The 20,394-nt window shown below is 37.8% G+C and overlaps 1 protein-coding gene across 7 annotated transcripts in view; it reads right to left on the reverse strand.

The window, feature by feature from the left end:
• DISC1 (DISC1 scaffold protein) overlaps nucleotides 1–20,394 on the reverse strand; it is a 189,059-nt gene that overhangs the window by 18,192 nt on the left and 150,473 nt on the right. For 4 of the 7 annotated variants that reach the window (XR_010997385.1, XM_068185075.1, XM_068185074.1 and 1 more), the window contains 2 exons: nucleotides 5,599–5,824; nucleotides 487–531 (listed from right to left, as the gene is read on the reverse strand). Coding sequence is in view for 4 of the 7 variants with exons in the window: in XM_068185075.1 (XP_068041176.1) it covers nucleotides 487–531; nucleotides 5,599–5,824 (271 nt within the window). In the remaining 3 variants the exon portion in view is untranslated. Of the gene's footprint in view, nucleotides 1–486; nucleotides 532–2,187; nucleotides 2,264–5,598; nucleotides 5,825–15,207; nucleotides 15,537–20,394 lie in introns of those variants that run through there. The other 3 variants (XR_010997383.1, XR_010997384.1, XM_068185078.1) reach the window with 3 other exon arrangements.

A 20,394-nucleotide genomic window follows, 5' to 3' on the forward strand; every position in this document is an offset into this window, starting at 1 on the left:
ACATCCAGTATTCTCATTTAGATGAAATTCCTATTACTGTGTACTGTGCTGCAGTATGCATGTATACTTAAAAAATAAATTCAAAGGTATTTTTAGTAGCACACAAGAAAACAGGGTAAGCATCATGATTTCTTTCCATTCCTAAGCATCATGACAGTGCTACAGTGGGGCTGGCTAAATATTACTGGTTCTTCTTTTCCCCATTGTGTTCATCCTGTTGTTGGTATGTGTTAAAAAATATTAGCACAGGTTTTAACTATAAACTCCCTGAAATACTTAGTAATTTTGCCATTATCTTCAACAGGAAAAAAAAAGAAAAAAGGAACGGGCCCACTCTAGTTGTGATTCTGTTGCTTTTCCAAGTGCTCACACAAGTACAATTTCTAAGCAAAGGTAGCACTATAAAAACAAGTGTTATTTATTCTAATTGAGACAAAGACAATTCTGTACAATATCACCACTTTATACTGCCTAGGAAACACTTACCTCAGATAAATGGCCCTCTGTTCCAAATGAAATGTCTTCCATAACCTGTCAGACATAAATTATTAAGTATATAGTAGATATATGCTATATAAACAGTATGATTTTAATGGAACTTATAAAAACAATATAGCAGAATAAAAAGTTATGTAAGCTGAACAATTACATCAATTTTCTTCACATGCATGAAAGACTTAAATTGTATTTATAATGGGGCAGTGGAAGCCACTCAATATTTAAAACTATATTTGAATACATTTTATTAAAGCCTACTTTGGCGTCTCACTTAAAACCTACAAGGAATACTGACTAAAACTGAAGGACTAACTGTAGATTGAAACAAACTTTTCTATCAAATTCTTGCAGATCTGTACACCATTCAAGAGTCGAGTCTACAGGCTTTTTTCTTTTTTTTTTTGCACAAACCCTGTAAATGATCTTGGGCAGGAGAAATGAGACCCAATCAATGTTTCCTATTGGTAACAAATGCTATAGTCAGTTCTTCCTTCAAAATTTCCTTCATCTCTGAAGTCTATAAGAAATTAGCCAATGTTTCATGGACTGGCTGAGGAGCAAAGACATTTGATGTTAGCATCACTGGGAAATCATTAATACTAATCACACATAACAGTGTTGTTAATAAACTGAGATAGGGATACTGCTTTGGTATGCACACACACACACACACAGATGTAATGCACAAATTATGCACAAATAATAAAAGTGCAAAATCATTAATCTGCCATAAAATCACAATTGCTACTGGATACTATTTCCAGGAATCAATCTGAAAAAAAGGTTGAAATTTCTCTTGCCTATGACTTTAATTTTCTGATGTATTTTTACTGCTAAATTACATGTAAGCATTAAGCTTACTGAGGTGTTACAACAGCTAAAGAGCCAGCAATTTTACCAGCAGAACAGAACTCCACCCCAGTCTCAGATGCAGCAGAGGGGCACCGTGCTGCACAGCTCCACATGTGGCTGCACAGTAAGGATCTGACCATTGTGTACAAGCCAGCTGCCTCCTGCCACTGACATCCTTTTCTAGATTGGATCAATACAAGAAACACACAAATGCTGACTTTCACTAATGCTTCATGCTGACATTTAAAACTAAGATTAAATTTTAAATTTCCAAATTATTTTCTAAGCTCCACAAATACAGCATTTAATTAAAGCTCAAATGAATGCACACTTTATTTAGCTTTCAAAAGGCTTTACACATTACACATTTACCTCCTGGACCACAGGCTATCCTAATGCACAGTAATCAGTTACAGTCTGCTCACAAAGGCTTTCTTGGTGCTTGTCATCAGTAAATTCTGAAAAATGTTCTATCGTGTTCTGTGATAACTTTCTTTTAATGGCAGACACCACATTAAATATTATTTTTTGTGATGGTCCATTTGGTATCACTTAGACCTCAGTAACTTTTAAAAATTTAATCACACGGAGGCTTTACAATTATAGATCATTTTCCAAATACCAGAGTGATCTTCAACCAACCCCAAAATATCATCCCAGATGGCCAAACTGAAGTATGCAGAGAAGAGGAAAAAGACAGCTGACCTTATCCTTATCCCTGTTCTCTACTTCCTTTGTGATGAAAAAAGTGAGAAATTAACTACAAACAATTCTAATGGGACAACTACCAAAAATGCTGACTTACAGAAGGTAAAACTACTGAATTTTGGATTTTACCTTGTAACTTTAATCACCTCAATTTTCTTGAAATCTAGTAGGTGTTTCTTTCCTTCATAGTGATTAAGAGGGAGCACTGCACAGCATGCCAGAGAGCAGAAGAAGAAAAAAGGACAGGTCAGGAACTCAAGCCTGCAGGTGCACACATAGCCATATTCATCAGGTTACTTGCTGTTAGGGAGGTTCCAGCACACACAGATCTCTCAGTTTATTAGTGATCACTGGTGGTCTTGCTGTTTTTAAAAGCTTTTTATGAAAGTGTTTGCTTACAATTATCAAGAAGCAAAAAAAAAAAAAAAAATAAAGCAAGATATTATAAGAAGTGGAAGAAGCAGGCATTAATGTCTGAAGAGAAATGAAATGGTGCTGTATATTTTAGAAATCACCCAGATATGCATCTAACCATGTAGTAATGATCATTGCAATTTCCACCTCCCTCAGTTTAAAAGCATGGAACATTTGTGGGAGGAAAACTAAAAACCACCTTAAATTCTTCAGAACTTAAAAGAAAATCAAGCCCAAATATTCACAAGAAGTCAAACTACAACTGAAATGATGTGACACCCTAATTTCATCAACACAGCTACCAGCTGGAAAGTACACACTTACATGAGAATTCAAGAATCTGCATCAAATGCATTAGACAAGCTGACTTCCATATGACTGAGGGTAGCAATACTGCCTGCAACTTTGCTCCAGTGTTTTTCTAATGCTATAGCCTAATGAGTTATCTTCAACTCAGAGAAGCACATCTTATTTAAGTAACTCAGAGTGATTCACAGGATGACTCTTGCTGGCCCCACTTTATTTAGTTTTCACCAAAACATCATTAATGATGTTTCAACAAGCTGAGCTGCCAATGCATCTGATTTTCATCCTTAGTTAACAGTCAGTGTTATAAAGGAAGCCTGATTTACTGAATTATTTTTGGATGCCAGTCTACCATATAAAAACTTCGGAAAAAAATCAGCAGTGTCTTAAAAAACACAGTTATGAAAACTATAAAATAACTGTTGACAGTTAATAAACCTGTGCTCACATGATAGTAAAATAACAAACTTTCAAAGAATTTATACTGTACATATTTTTATACCAGAACATGTCATATTTTATGATTTAGTGAGGATATTTAATTAAAAATGATAAATGGCCCCTCTGCAAAGCAGTATTTGAGGATCTATGAGAAGGGCTCTTTCATCTATTTTGATTTTCATATTATTGTTATGTTTCTTACTTACTTTTTCTTGCTTTCAAAGGAAACCTATAGAGTAAGATACAGTTATATGCAAGAAAACTATTTATAGTACACATCAACAAAACCAATATTCACCTGGAACTAGTGCTTAGCTCTATATGACACAATAAATAAGCGGAGAGCTTCATTTATAGAAATCCACTGTAAAGTAAATCAATCACCTGGGGATATAATGTACTTTCCAAGGCATATATGCACATATGTTATTATCAGCCTTTCATATATTGTCTTGAAGTAATTAATTCAGTAACCTCTAAGTACAAAGAACATGACTCTTTCCTTCTGCTTCAGTGGCTAATGGTGCTCTCTAGAAATTCCTTGAGGGGAACAAAGGTTGTGACACAGCTGAACAGAATAGTCATTCCAGAAACATGGCAACCACAGCAAGCTACCCCTCTCACAGGGACACCACAGCCTTGTTGAATAATATGAAACCATGTATTTTGACAAATGCATGCTTTTCTATTAGGTATCCTCACTTGCTGATAAATGGCTATGAAAGGGTTCCCCACTAATGGCAAAGAACAAGTTTTTTTTTCCATGAAAGTCATCTAAATGGCTAAACTGAGAGACTATGCACCACATCCCTATTTTTTTGCCACAAATATTGAATTATTTTTAAATAAAAATTCACTACCATATAACAGAGCATTTAAATGCTTCAGAAGTTGTTTTTCAAGTTCATTTACAAATCAAGACAAATATTTTCTTGCACTTCAAAACCAGAAGTTAGCATGATTTGTGTCAGGTTTTTTTGTTTGCTTTTATATTCTGCCTTCTGATGAACTACTAAGAGATGTCAGGGAATAATCTGCTATGGCTCTTCTCTAAAATTTTAGATACTGCCTGTCACTGCAAATGAAGTTTCCTCTTCCATTCAAGATATGGGGAACAATCCCTCAAGTCCCACACACCTCTCCACAACCAGAGGTCACCTCACTTCAGCTGCTCTGCCATTCTTGGATAGCAAGGTTGATTTCTAGGGAAACAATCTGAGCTTGCAGGGGTGAAAGAGGTGATAATCGACAGCACAAATATCAGGAGTGCTAAAGAAATAGTCACAAAATCCCAAACACTCCAGAGCCTCTAAGCACTTTTGAGAGGAGCACAGCTTTCCACAACCAACAGAACACCTCATATTATTTCAGCAGACTCATAAAAAATATGGTAAGGCAGTGATGGGGGTGGAATCAAAGCCAAGCTGACCATTTCTAATAAAAATGTTCTCTATGTGAAGCCAGTCTGTAAACCATTTGCCCTGGGAAAAGACTGCAAGAACTACTGAAGCCCAATATAAAACCAGAATTTTACTAACAAGAGCAGATTTTACAGTCAGGTATGGGTCTGCTTTTCACTAAAACTCAGCCAGTATAAATGCAAAATTAGGCATCAGATTTCAGAGCAATGCACAGTTCAATGGCTCTTAACATCAGATGCAATTAAGCATAATTTAAATTTTTTCCACTTAATTCCATGGTAATAAAACTAACAACTGCTGTTGGAGGGTCTTTTTGTCACAGTGGTGCTGTTGGGCGATGAAGCTTTTTTAACAGCTTGATGACATAGGCAGTGCAGTTAAAAGACTATTAGATAATGGTTGATTTTTCAAGCAGGGATAGCATTCCAGATCAAAACATGAAAACATAAAACAAATTTGTCAAATCTTCTAAGCGTCATGATTTTTTTCCTCCTTTTAATAGTTGTTGGATGCTGTAAGCCTATTAGCATCTATTAGCTCAGAAGCCTTTGACCATTTCACTAAGGGAGGAAAACTAACTCTCTCTCCATGTCAGCTAACAATGATCCAGGCTAACAAGTCAGCAGAACCAACTCAGAATGAAACTCATTGGTGAGATGAGGAACAGCTGATAATTTTGGTTAACTACTTAGTAGTTTTTCCATTAGATCCTGATGTACATTCTGTATTTATTGCCTGAATAATTTCTGCATTTTAAAAAGACTGATGGTAAAAGGGAAAAGAGTTGAGGGACTTCTGAGAAGCTGATAAGCTATTTTATTCATGTCCCAGATTGAAAGCCAGATGTTAAGTTCATACTTAACCTGCCCTGCTGACCCATCACAAAGATTCAACTCCTCCTCTCAAAAGGAAAACCAGCAGTATCCCTTGAAATGCAGCTGCAGACTATTTCAGATACCTCTTTCAGCTCCCTGTGTTTGGGGCAGGAAGCAGCACCCCACTCTGTGCCCTTTCTTTTTTCAGAATCAGGTGGGGCATCAGCAGTCATCTCCATCTCATCCATTTGGTTCTGGTCTTCCTCAAAAACACAGCAACTCGTTTCTTTCAGCTGAAATGCCCGGATCAACAGCTGACAGGCCTCCAAGTCAGCTTCCCACACTCTTTGGAGCAGCTGGCTCCCGCAGCTGAAATAAAAGCCAAAAGAAAATAAAACTGCAGTTCAGGGAGAATAGTTGCTATTTCAAGTAACACTTGCAGTAACTACTTATTATAGACAGAAAAGTAAAAACAACCAAAAAACCTAACAGTACCTCAAATACTCTCACAGAGATAACACTGCTGTATCAAACTGAAAAGCAGCAAAATTATTGCCCTATTACAAAGTGGATGACAGAAAAACCTCCTTGGGTTAAGATGTTGCTTCCAACTGTACAGCAAACCCTGGCTACATGAGACTTCCTTCTGTTCTTCAGACACAGGTTCAGGGGCCTTGCCATCATAACCAGGGCTTCGTTCGCAATGTCGGATACACAGGCCTGTCATCCTGCACCTCTGTGGCTTTCCTGAATTTGACGTAGAAGATCATGTGTGAGCAATCACACTACTTGCTTCAATAAATCAGGTCTAATTTTTTGAAAATAGTTACACTAAATTTCTTATTAGACTAAAATGTCATTACTTCAGCACTGATGAATCATATTAGACTAAACCACAATAGTCTTCTTTAGAAATTTTCAGTTTTATACTTTTGAGTGTTGTCATTATCTCTTACTAATGTGCTTTGCTTTCCTTCTACTTTGTTATGCCACCAAAACAAAAACAGAATTCAAAATACAAAGCCTCTATAAACTTTTCATCCTTTAGTCATCTCTCAAACATGTACATTACAAATAATGCTCCTGAGATCCATCCGAAAGTTATTTCCACCTGAAATAAATGGGAATTCTGAGTGTAGATAGATTTTGAGAACTGAATACTAACATCACACTGTTTGTAAGTGATGTGGTCACATCTCCATTTAATACATGTTGTCTCTAAGGAATCAAATGAGTAGGTTGCTTGCTAAATTATAGTAGATCAGTGGCAGAGCCTAGGATGGGACTGAGAAGTAACTATTCCCATGGCAATACACACTTCCAGACAGATTTCAATGCTAATAACTACAATATTTTTTTCACTGTTCTTTTTCAAATTATATAATTTATATATAAATACTATATTGTAAGAAATTCTAAGTGACTTAAAAGAAGAAAAATAACCATTTGATTTTAACTTTTCTGACTAAATTAAATACCAGCTTATCTTTTATCCCAAACAAAGGAAAAAGAAGCTGCACTTCTCACAATGAGTTCATTAAACTAACACAAGTATGTTTTTAACTCCACAAATTCTACAAGACAGCAAGCTGTAAAAATCACACAGCAATATACTGAGACTGAAAACAAAATCAGGCTTCAGAAGCTAAGCTACTTGATTTGTGCTTAAGAGTCAGTATATATGTTTATTGAAGGCATAATGCAGCAAGGGGTCCACAAATCGGTCTCCCCCAAGGAGTTCAAAGTATTACTAATTAGAAAGGGAAAAATGCTTCACTGGATTACATGTCTGTGTTCCATCCAGGTAGCATTTTACTTACCAAGCCAGAAAAATTTAAAAAAACCCACTGTTTCCCTACTTGTCAATCACATTATCATAGTTACACAGTAAAACATCTTCCTGCAGACATACATAAGCCCATTTACTTGCTTTTTGAAAATGCTTGTTTGCATCTATATATAGCTTATTATTAAAGGCTAAAAAAAAAACACTCTAGAGAGCTAAATCAGAATTTCTAAAGGATAACTTGTTTTGGCTATTTAATTTAATGAAGAGCTTTATTGACAAAATTAGGGCAGAGATGGTGACGTACGCAGGATTTCACAGTAGGGAAGATGATCAGCATGTATAACAGCACAGCATAATGGTGCCTGGGCTGCTGTTATTTGGCCCTGACTCAGCACATTGGTCAATGTGGTTTTGTCTGTGTCTAAGTTTTAAATGCATTTTAGTAATCAGCAACTACTAAATCTACTGCTAACAGATGGCTTTTATTTGAAGGCCATCATTGTTTTATCATGGTATTTGTAAAACTCTGATACAACTTGAACTAAAATGTTAAGATGTTATGCTGAACTTTTCAACCAAAATCAGTGAATGCACGTACACTTGGGTACTTTGAACAGATCTAAGCTCAACATATCAAGGCTCCACCTTTTAGTCTGTATTTTGGAATTCAGCACCTTGAAGCATTTTTCAAACACACTTTTGGAATGAAAATTACTTTAAAGCTGCAAATAGCTAAAACAGAGACAAATCCCAAATGGTTATTAACAATTATGTTGTCCCCAGCATGCAAAAAACTTCAGCTTTTACATCAGGTGTTAAAAATTAAACTAAATTGAACTTCAGAGTTTGGTTTATTCATTTTCAATCCACGCTAAAAGTGCATTTGCAGTCTCCATGAAGCCTCCATGGGTGGCTGTACAGAACACAGTGAGATTTTTCAGGTATGAAATGTTTCAAAATGATAGATTGAGTCTGGATGAGATTTTACATTATTCCTATACTTATAAATATTTCATGATGTATTAACACCTCTAGGTGTTATATGCCTGCCTGTATATTACTATCAAAGTGCCATATGTGGCAAGTTCAGTGAAGGTGTTTGAAACAATCTGCTGGGATCCACAACAAATCACAATCCATCAACCATTTACACAGACCCAGCGACACAAAGCATACCTTAATCACCTGCTGATTCTGAACTGCCAAGAGTCAGAGTGCCAGGCTTTGTACAAACACCAAACACATTAGAATGATGGCCTTTTTCTCAAAGCAACTTTTCTCTTTCAAACAATCAGCAAGAGCTAGGATACAAATGAGGATGTTCAAAAAAACACAGTGGACTGGACATGGCATGTTAGTTACTGCACAACAGTTTAATTAGTTACATGAGTAACTAATTAATCTAAGTGGTGCCAAGAACACTTGAGGCATCACAGCAAATGAGCATTTTAAGGATTTGTGGGAGGGCAATGAAACATGTCATTAGATACCTAAGATCTCCATCCCTTCCTAAAGGAATCATGAAAGAAAGGTAAGAGATGCTAGTTCAAGAATACAAGGGGCAAGTGATTGATGCCAATGTGGTTTAACATCTACAGAGCAGTCAGTCTTCTTGTATTAAGAAAAAAAAAATACTGAGTAGGGAGTTAAAGACTCTGAGCAGCCCTGACTGGAAGCTGGTAGTTAGTCTGGATGAGACAGAACAGAAGGAGTCAAAGGAGAAAAACAAAGTGAAATGGAAAAACATACAGAAGTGCTCATTTTGAATGAATGAGAGTAGGGTAAGACTGCTTTTGTCAAGTCACGGCCAGGGAAATTGATGGTGAAGTAAGTGAGATGCAAGACTTTCACATGAGTAATTTCTTAGCTGCATGGATAGCAGGGACAGGTTCTACCTCAAGGATACAATGCAGAAAGAATCTACAAGAGCAGACCTAAGCTGACTTGAAGAATGGCTGAGACATCCACAGCAACACAAAAGGACGCAGCAGACAGAATTCTGCATTAGGTCAAGTTGATGATGATGAAAGAGCTGTCAGAGAAACAGGGCTGTTTATGGGCAGGAGGAAATGGATGTGGAACACAGAGGCTTATCCTTGAGTTCTCTTCATAAAGTGGCAATTGACCCTGTAATTGCAGTTGCCTTTACTACGGTTCAAGCAGTTTTATAGGAAACATGACCAGGGTAAAAGGGTAAAAGGAAACTAGAGGATATCTCCCCTCTACTTGCGATGTTGGGTGAAATTCATGTAAGACATAACCAGCAAGGGTTCTCTCTCTTTTGAGCTCCAAAGAACATTGCTCCTTTGCCTTTTGATGAGATTCTGGGAGGTATCTATGGGGGCTCTCTATGGCTCTCAGCACAACATTATTTTAAAGCTATTTATAGTGCTAACTGGAACTACATGAACATGAGTTTTCTTTATTGAGGGCTCTGCATACATACAAAAGGCACACTCAGTTCCTGAACATTGTAGTCTAAATGAAAACATGCCTGTGTAAAAATAGTAAAAAGATTTTATATTAAACTCTATTAAAAAAAAACAACAAAAAAACAAACAAACCACAAAACCAAATCAAAACAAAGTTCTGCAAAACCTCCTCAAAAGCATATTGGAATCAACACAGGAAAATGTCACTGCTTCTAAATCTCATTCATCTGTAGTTTTCAGGAATGCCCCTTGGTGAGTAATTGTTACAAGTGGTTTATAACACCCTGAGGTCAACACTATGTGTTGATAAGATGATGTTGCTTATTTCAAGGGAAATTCCCGGAAGAACCCTCACATTGCAAGCCAAGAGAATGAAAGTGAAGCTAAAAGGTTACACAGTAAGACATCTATTCAGAAATGGCATAATCAAAAGGTAATTTAGGAGGGGAGATCAAGCATCACGAAGAAGAGATATTCTAGATTACTTCCTTCTAATAGGTGAGCCACATTAAGGTACAGATTCAGGAAACCATGTACTTATCTTCTCCCAGTACCTGGCACATATTTTAACTCTGCATTCACCGACCCAAAAAAGCAGTTTTCTCTGACAAAAAAAGCAAACAAATTGCAACAAAAATAGTCTGGCAGAAACAACAGGGATTTTCATTATGACAATTAAAATGATTGGAAACTTTTGAGGCTTGCATAAAATGGCACTGTGAATCAAAAGACTTTGTTCAATATCCCCATTCTTTATTGAACTATTGTACAAACTAGGGAAAGTTTTTCTTTATTTTGGTCACTTGCTTCTATTTATATTTTGCACCACAAGGGAGGAATGAACTCTTCTCTTCAACATTTAGCCATGACTTTTTTTCCTTTTCTGAAGGCAATAGCCATGCAGTGAACAAAGGAGGCAAGCAAAAGAAAGTACCTTCTAATGATACTTTGAGGATAAAAGGCAATGGTCTTGCTTCACTCTTAGCAGGGCCTCACCTTTTTATTTGATTCAACATATTAATTCACAGTCATGCATTAATAACTCTTCTTATATTTAACAAGTATTTACTACTCCAGAAATATGCTTTACTTCTCTTTTTCATTAAAAAAAAAAAAAAAAGTTTCCAGCCTGGTCAGTTCTTGTTCTTTAACCTTGGCTGCTACATTTTAAGATGCCGACAGCCAACCTGTGGAACAAAGCAAGGACTACAATGTGCCAATCAGTGACTCACATGAGCCTCCAGGGGGAAGGAGGCACATTATCCTGTTTTCCCCACCTGACTGGTGTGCAACAGCACACTGATAAGGGAGAAACTACAAAGAAAATGTGGACTCTGCCCAAACAGCAAAACTTTTGTTTCCCCTTGGCCTGCACACTAGAAAGTCACCTTCCCTAAACATCTGAAATCAAAACTCTTTTATCTTCCCTTCTTGCAAGTCTCCCTAATCCTATAAATGCCTCCAACATAACCTCAATTTCACAATTCAATTCCTTACATTGTGTCTCTCTTCCCCATTCTCCTCAGGAGCCAAAAATCTCATGAAATGACTTCATATGGTTCCAATCATGTGGTTGTCTCCCAGGGTGGGAAACATCCTTTCTACTCCCTTATTTTAAAGCTCACTGATAACACTTGTTTGCTGCTCAGCACTTTTGACACATTTCTCCATGTGAAAACAAGACTCACTCCCAGAAAGAGACTCCACATATTGTCAGATAACAACCTTCTCTACCTTGGAGACTAGATAAAACTCCCAGGCAAAGTCTGAAGCTGGTAGTACTTTTCCTGGCCCAAGCAACAGCAACTTGCTTCTCTGACCTTGCCCTCTCCTTTATAAAAAATACAATAATATCTACAAAACAGCAATAAGATCTCCCTCTTTAAATGTGATGTTTCACCCACTAGAGAATATTCTGGACCAGAACCACAGAAGCCCTAGAAAGCAAGCCTCACAATCCCCATCTAACTTTTAGACTTTTACATCTTCAATACCTGAAAAATTTGCTCTGGGCTGACATTTCTAATATCTACACTTTAGAGCCACCATCAAGTTCTCTGCACATCAGTCCTATTCAAAAGACATCCAGTGCACCCAGACAGGACATGACAGTGCAGCACAGAGGTGTGGACATCACTTTCATGCAGCTGAAGAATGGGTGTTGGCAGTGGCTCGGCTTTCTACAGCATCCCAGGAGCCACGCAAATATGCAGGAAAGGGCAGACTTGAGGGAAGAGGTGAGCAGAGCCTCCCAACCAGCCCTTAATGTGGTGGCTATGATATCCACATCACCTCAGGACAGAGTAAATCTGGAGGTGCAGTAGACAGAGTACCTGAAGCCAGATATCCTGTGTCCTTGTTGAGTGATCTAACCTCTACAATACTGCTATGGAACACCCACCACAGTCTTAAATTGTGTTGGGATTAGGAGATCTCACTTCTTGGCTTGGTGAGCAAAAAGAAGAGCAACAGTTCAACTCCCTCCTTGTTCACAAATTTCAGACAAGTCCTAGTGGAGAACCCCAAATACAATCAGACACCTTCTCATCTGAGATATTTAACACTGGAGACACCCTACGCTGAGTATAAAAAACACTTAGAGAATGGAACAGAAATGTAACACTATGTTGGAAGGAAAAATGCCATGTTGGAAAGCAACCACTCAAACACTGCACAGCCTTCTTCAGACAGCTACTGCCTGTTGCTTACTCCTTGCTTCTTTCACATCTCTGCTTGCCCCTATCTGAACTTCCACTCCAGGAACAGTGTATTTCTGTGGGTCTGGGGGCAGGGACAACACTTACAGGTCTTTATACTCCCTTCAGTTAAAAAACTTCACCCTGTTCTTCACTGCTTCTATTTTCTCCCCCTCTCTTGTCTGTTACCTAGAAGGTAATGCTGCCACTCTATTACTTGGGGTAGCTCCAGGTAGTGTCTTTAGACAAAGACACTTGGTATATATTCATAATGAGGCTATACCACCAATTCTATAAATTGCATAATTAAGAAAAAAGGGTAAATATTCTATTATGATGGATTCTAGGATTTCTAAGGAATTTTCTCAGACCTCACAAAAGCTATAAACTTGAACTGCCTTCATATTGCTTTAAAAATTCCTTTCCATACAGAATTTTTCAGAGAAAGAAGCTAATAGCAACAAATAAGAAATAATATTCATGTAAAAATGCATGACCCCTCACAGTAATCTCAGTAAACAAAAAAAAAAAAAGAATAAATAAATATCTGCCAATGTTTTCTGCCAAATGTGGTTAAAAAATTAGGCTTATCAACTACACTCATTATCCACTTTTTTTTCCACTCAGTAAAACTACTGCATAGAGGATACTGAAAGATTAACACTGAAATCTAAAACCAGTCTGCTAAGAATTGACATCCTTTCTAGAAAAACCCTACCCTGATATGGCAACTTTAGGACAGAACTAACATCTTGTATTTTATGTGAAATGTACATACTATGTGTCTGGGTTTTCTTTACTTTATTTCTTTTCTTTTCTTTTCTTTTCTAAAATGCCTGTTAAAAATAAATCTAGTGCTTAAAACCATCAATAGACATGTGATTAGTGTTATTAAAAAACAAGATACCACACAATATCAAACAATACTTCTATCATTTTGTCTTCAATGCTCCAGCCATTTATTTTACCTGGTGCAGAACTTTAATCATGGGCTGTCATCTTTTTACCAATATTCAATGTCACTGTGTTATACTTAAATTATCACCACTGGAAACACAAAATGATAGACTGCTGCAGCTGATGGTTTTCACTTTGATTCTTAACACAGGGTGGATGCAGGAATAGGACCAACATGCTGGATGCAGGAATTTCAGTAATTTACAAGGGAAGAAGGAAGGCATCTTGTTGAGAGCATTTATAATTCAATTTTGTCCCTATATTTACTTTGCAGTTTATTTTTAATATATTAAACAATCTGTAATGTAAAAAATTTACTACCTGCTTTCAGGGCTATTTATTTCTCTTTAAAAAAATAAATGGTCCTCTGCCCTTACCTCCACTGAAACATCTATTACAAATAATCTATTCTAAGACTATAAAACTTAACTTTGATAGATGAGCAGAAAGCTACCAGGGAATTCTTCTTATTCAGCAGTTCACATAAAGTCAGTTTCTCAACCCTAGTTTATCATTCACCTTATTCATAATCTGGTAAAACACCCTCGAGTTTGGCACTAACTCTGATAATTCAGTCTGTATCCTGCTTGCCTTTGGCTCTTGCAATAACAGCAAGGCCCCACAATGTCATTAATTTTGGCTGGATAGGAATTGCTGGAATGAGATTTTTTTCTGCACTATTTAATATTTGATCCCAAATTAGATTTAAAGGAGAGGCATGAATTAGGCCCCAATTTTGAAAAACATGCATCTCAGTATCTACATATCCATCTAAGCTCTGTTCAGCTCAGCTCCTACAAAGGCCTCAATACTTTCTTGAGCTTGAACCCCACAGAGCATCCGACTTCTAGTGACCTCCTCTAAAACAGAAGTCATTCAGTGGCTTTCAAAGTCACAACCAGTTCTAATCCAAGAGAACACATTTGTTTCTAAAAGTATGCCACAGGAAGAAAGCACAGTGTTTGCACTGAGGCCACATTCTCAGCTGCCACAAATCCACACTGCTGCAATAGCAGCAATGGCTATTTATACCAAGAGAAGAATGTGTTCTTATTTCAAAGCAATTAGAATAATGAGCCTGATCTCTTATTGCTTATTACATTCTCTGACCACAGTGCTAAGAAGCACATAGAAGGAATTCACAATTCTCCTGTCATTTTTATTCACCTCTGTTCTCTGATATAAAACAGTTAAAAATATACTTCTTTCTCTGAAAGCATAAGAGATTTAGACTTTCACTGTCAAGGGAATTTGGGGATATGAATCATCCTGTGTACCACTGACCAAACAGGAATTAAGCATACATAATGATCAAAAAACAGGGAAAAGAAATAACCTTTTAGAAGAGATACAACTGGGGAGATGATATATTGTCATCATGTAGGAATTTACCTTGAAATTCAGCTTTTGTAACCAGGAAGACACACCTGGAAAAACGAGCGTGTTGGCCAAATACTGATGTCAATAGCCACGTGCTTACAGAGTTCCTCTGAAACATCCAAGGGCACCATATGACCTGCTGTAGTTGCAGAGTCATAGAGGTTCAGGAGCCAAATCCTGTTCTGGATCAAAAAGAGCAAGAGACAAAAGGGCAAGGTCTGCAGATCCTCCCTGGCTGGACCCTGCTAGCTACAAAAACCCTGCACTGCTGCTGACAGAACACTTAGAATTGCTGGGCTATTCTAAGTACACTTCCAGTAGCAAACTGGGAAACTGAAACAAATTTGAAAACTTCTAAATGCTAGTAGGAAAGACTGTCCCAGCTGCATGCAAAATAGTTATCCTACATCTTCATACTCCTTGCATCTTGCTATGCAGATGGCAATACTTTATCTTCTACTTGTTTAATTATCATTGTTTCTATCTAACTGGCCAGCCAGGGCTTTGTGCAAAGTATCATCCAAGGACAGAACAGGAGGATTTAGCAGCACTGCTGGACAGCAGGCAGATGATGTCAGGCATCCATCCTCATCTTCCTTGACTGCTCTACACCCACTACTACTGTTGATGACAATCCCACTTGAGACAGATGACAAAGCCTCTGTAATTGCACAAACTGGTTTCAAATCTTGTCTTCAGAGATGCATTGGAAAACAGTAGCAGTAGGAAAATACACATCCACCTCCCAACACTTCTCTTGCCAAGTTCAGAAGGGAGCAGCTGTTTTTGACTACATGTATTCACTTAGATGTAGCCACCAAGAGCACCTGGTAAGAGAGCAAAAGCTTAATACCATGGACCCAGAGGTGACAAACAGCTTTGCTATCCCTCCCTCCCCTCACAGTCATATCTTCACAGCTAAGATGGGTTGAGATTTGCATGAAATCAGCTCACAGAGAAGTCAACAGCAGGGCAGAGCTGGGCAAGGCACAGGTGATGCTCTAGGACAAAAAGAAACACTTTGAAGTTTACAGTTATTTTTCTCAGTAAGACTGGAAAAAATCCCATAAAATTACTGGAAACAGTTCTCTGTGTAAAGGGATATTTTTTATCAATTTCTCAAATTCAGTCCCTAGTTTTCAGACTGCCTCTCACCTAACACTACTATATTCTGCTGCATGTTTTCCTTGTTATTTGAAGGGAATGATGAAACCACTGTCCTTTAGGTTGACACAGTGCCCAAATTTAACTCCTCAGCAGCCACAGCACACTGCACATACATCCTCATATTGTTGATCTTGGATCTCATTTTCAAACTCCCTCTGAAAATTCTAGGATGAGGTCAGTGGCTGAATAATCTTTGTGAAGCACAGTGGAGCTGTTATAAAAATATTATGTCATAGCCAAAGCATTTTTGCATAGGGAATGGAAAACTATTAAAAACAAACCACCAAAGCTCATTGTATCAATCTTCCCTTCATTAATGCAAACATACATTAGGACCAATATCTTCAAGAGAAATTGTACAGGCTTCCAAGTCAAAAAGCCAAGGGAAGGATCTACTCTTGGGGAAGAGGAAGGATCTATGCCTGCTGTCAGTCATGGTAGACATTCACCACTCATAAAATGGGATCGTCTCCACACTGAAAAGTATCACTAATTAACAAACAAAAATATTAATATGAATTTTAAACTCCTAATAAAATTCATATAATTCAAGCAAGAAGAGCACAAGAGATTAAGGAAAAGACAAGAAAAAGTTTACTTTTGCTCCAAAACAGGAAAATCTCAGCACACCAAAGCAGCAAAGTGATACAGAATTACTTACTCGTAATGAGGCAAGAGTTTGCAGCAGCGAGGACTACTGTGTGTGCTGGTTTTAGCTGAGGTAATTTTCTTCACAATGGCTGGTATGGGGCTGTGTTTTGGGTTTGGGCTGAGCACAGGGTTGATAATATCAAGATGTTTTTGTTACTGCTGAGCAAGGCTTACACAGAGCCAAGCCCTTTTCTGCTTTTGGTACTGTCACACTGGCAAGGAAGTTAGGGGTGCAGGGAAGGTGGGGATAGACACAGATGGGACAAGTGACCCAGGCTGACAAAAGGGATATTCCAGACCATATAACAATCATGCTGTATATGTAAGTGGGGGAAGAAGGAGGAAGTGGGGCATGTTTGGATTGATGGCATTTCTCTTCCCAGGTAACTAACTGCTCTGTGTGAGGGGACCCTGCTCTCCTGGGAATGGCTGAACACACCTGCCTGCCCACGGGATATGGTGAATTAATTCCTTGTTTTGATTTGCTTGTGGGTGCAGCTTTCACTTTCCCCATTAAACTGTCTTTATCTCAACCTATGAGTTTTCTCACTTCTACCTTTCCTGTTCTCTCCCCGATCCCGCTGCTGGGGGAGTGAGTGAGGGACCGTGTGTGACTTGGCTGCTGCCTGGGGTTAAACTATGAGACTGTGACACTAATGAATTTCAGCAAAGTGGTGAACTGCAGCTTTGCAGGCACCACTGACCAGCACCAGAACAATGCAGCATAAGAAACAGGCATACAGAGTAAAACAAAATCTTAACAAAATACACAATTGCTAACCAGCTAGAGAGGCTGTGAACTTTCATCATATTTCCTTTTCAAGCAAAGGCAATACTTTATGTTTTCAGAAGGGGAGATGCCTTGCCCTCTGACAATTTTTGCTCTGCTAAGGATAAAATGAATGGAAGACAAAGAGCCTAGAGGAAAGAAGGGCAAGATTTTCCATGAATAAGCAGCAAAATCCCCTGTCACCTTGTCTTTGACAATGCCGCACACTAACTACTGATGTTAATTCAGTAACTTGGAAAAAGCCTTGGATGAAACCTGAATTAATATGGACAGGGAGTTAGTAAAGGCTGTTCAACCATGTGCTTTGCTTTTTCTAAAGCTCTGAGGCACTGGAAACTGGCCTCAAATCTGACCTTTTCTTTTTTTTTTTTCCTTTTTTTTTCTAAAAAGATCTAGTTTCAATGCTGAGAACAGCTAAAAAGAACAGAGCTTTCTCTGCTACTTTTTATCAAACAGTAGGGTCATGTGCCACACGTCCCCCACCTCCCAATTAAAAATCAGTATTTGTGACCCAGCATCTCTGAACAGGCAAAAAAAAAAAAAAAAAAAAAAAAAAAAGACAGTAACAATTTCTGAGCTCTCTTAATTCTTGTGCCCTTCTTCACTTCTTCTCCTTATAGAAGGCAGTCATTAAAAATGTTATATGCAACACATATACATTGGTGCAATACTACTGGGACTTAAAGTGAAAAACTAAACTTTGTGTTATATCCTCCTACCCCAGAGTACTGTGGGGCTCAAAAACCTACCTATCTCATCCCTCCCTTTCTGCAAAATCTCCTTCCACACTTCTTTAAACCAGCAGATGGTTCCTTAGGCTATAAAACAACATTCACCTTGCCCTGTAGGAAAAAATTAGTTTTATCACTGCAAATTCAGAAGATTCCTGCTACTGACAAAAAAGGCATGGTGGGTTCCATCAATGCAATTATCTCCTATCTTGCAGATGCCACAGACAGAAACGGTAGTGAGGGTGTTTTTCAGTTTGGTTTTTGCTTTGTTTTTGGTTTTTTTTTTTTTTTTTATATCTTTTCTGACTTGGTGCAGGAAGCAGATTGCATTCTTTGCCCTCCATTTTTACTGCTTGTGCAACGTGCATTTCATCTGTAGATAGGTATTAGTTCTGCCAGGGCTGAAAGACAAGCTCAAGGCTGGGAACAGAGAGTTCCATCCTGGCACAGACATGAGTTTATCAAAGAATCTCCACTAGCACATGGCACCAGATAACACTGATGATAAAACGCACATTATGCTGCAGAAACATGATTAGAAACTCTAATCTGCTGCACTTCTATAGCGACGATTTCCTTTTACATGCTCTGTGGGCATTAGCTACACTTTCCACAACCAGAAATGAAAGGCATAGTGAAGATTCCCCCCTTTCCTCCAGAGCCACTTAATCTAGGCTAATCCACTTCTGTGAAGCAACACCATCAAATTTCTTCTGACATTATTTAAATTTACTAAGCGCTTCTAAGATGCTATACTTTGTCAGGAAACTGCAAACATTTTAAAATATAATGCAAGTGATTGTGAAGAGAATAAGGATATTTGGTGAGAACCTGCACTGTGGTCATGCAGAATAAGACAGCTTGAAAAGTTATCTAATGTGCTTTAAAGGTGAGAACAGGGTTTCTGTGAAGAAAGTGCTTTATTATATTCCTACTATCCAACTTCCTCCTACTCCATGAAACACAAAAGAGATAGGCAAAAATAGGTGTCCTAAGGGATAAAGTTGGAAATAAAACAAAGGTATGAATAAAATGCAAAAAGTGGAAATAGACAAGTCCAAGGAAGGAAGACAGAGGAGCCACAATAAAGGGAAGAGCAAGAGAATCAGAAAATTCCCTTTCTAAGACAGAGCAATTAAAGAACAGCAAAAAAGAAAGCGTACAACGTTTAAAGCAGAGGGGAAAATAGAACAAGAAAGAATACTTAAATTTTTCTTCTTTGTTAATTGGGATTCACCACTGTGAAACTTTCCTAAACTACTAAAAAAAGAAGACGTATCTTCCAAATAAGACTGGGTCAATATAGCAACCAAAAAATCACCTGTAAATTATTAACTAACACACTCAGCAATTTGCTTTTCAATATTCACAGCTCCTTTTATTTGTATTTTGGGCAAGTAAACTTCCCTCGCTACAATAGTTCCAAAAAATCAGTGGGATCTTGCCTAATTTCCCCTCTCCTATAGAAACACCTTTAAAATGTTACTTCTAGTCACAAGTTCCTATGTTCTTGTTACCAGTTACATGGCTGAAAGTCATAATCCTTCAATTTGTAGTATCATAACATTTGCCCAGCAAAGTAAGTAGTATGTAGTACATACATACATGTATGTACATACAACAAGAGCTGATGTTTTCAGGCTGGAAAAGAATATCAGGAAAACATAAGCCTTTAAGAAACAACAGTCCTTTTTTCATGACAGCCTCTAATATGTAGACAGAAAAATAAGGTAACTGAAACAAAGCAGCTGTATTGTTCACAACAAGGAGAAGGGATTGTCCAAAGTAAAGTGTTTGATTGTTCCCATGAGGGTTTGGTGACACTGCAATGTGTTCTTCACATTACTGAAACATGAGACATTACTGGTAGTGTTTGAAAGCTTTTTGTGTACCCACCAGTGTGATAAAACTACACACTGGTCGAGAGAAACTATTTTACTCTAAAGAACAGCAAACCATGATTAGGCAGAATACCTTCAAATGTCACTGGAGAATGAGAAGATTTCTTCCAAATTTATGAATCTGGCAAGTTATGTACATATTCACTTCACGCAGCATCAATTTCTAAACATGTTCCAAATTTTCAGTACTTAAGTCAATAACACCGAGCCTAGTCCTGCAGTCCTTTGTTGCAACAGAAGGCAACACAAATGATTCCATTGCCATCCAAAGGCATTTTTTCACTAAGAAATGGACCTCTCATAAGCAAATCATAAGCAAACAACACAGGTGGGAAAACTACTCCTCTATAATCAATGTTAAATTAAACCACAAAATATTCCATACATACAGGAACAACAGAGAAAGAGAGCTACAAATCTGCAAGGATACACAGTCCTTCTGATG

The sequence above is a fragment of the Anomalospiza imberbis genome, chromosome 3, assembly GCF_031753505.1.
Source record: "Anomalospiza imberbis isolate Cuckoo-Finch-1a 21T00152 chromosome 3, ASM3175350v1, whole genome shotgun sequence".
NCBI classification, from domain to species: Eukaryota; Metazoa; Chordata; class Aves; order Passeriformes; family Viduidae; genus Anomalospiza; species Anomalospiza imberbis.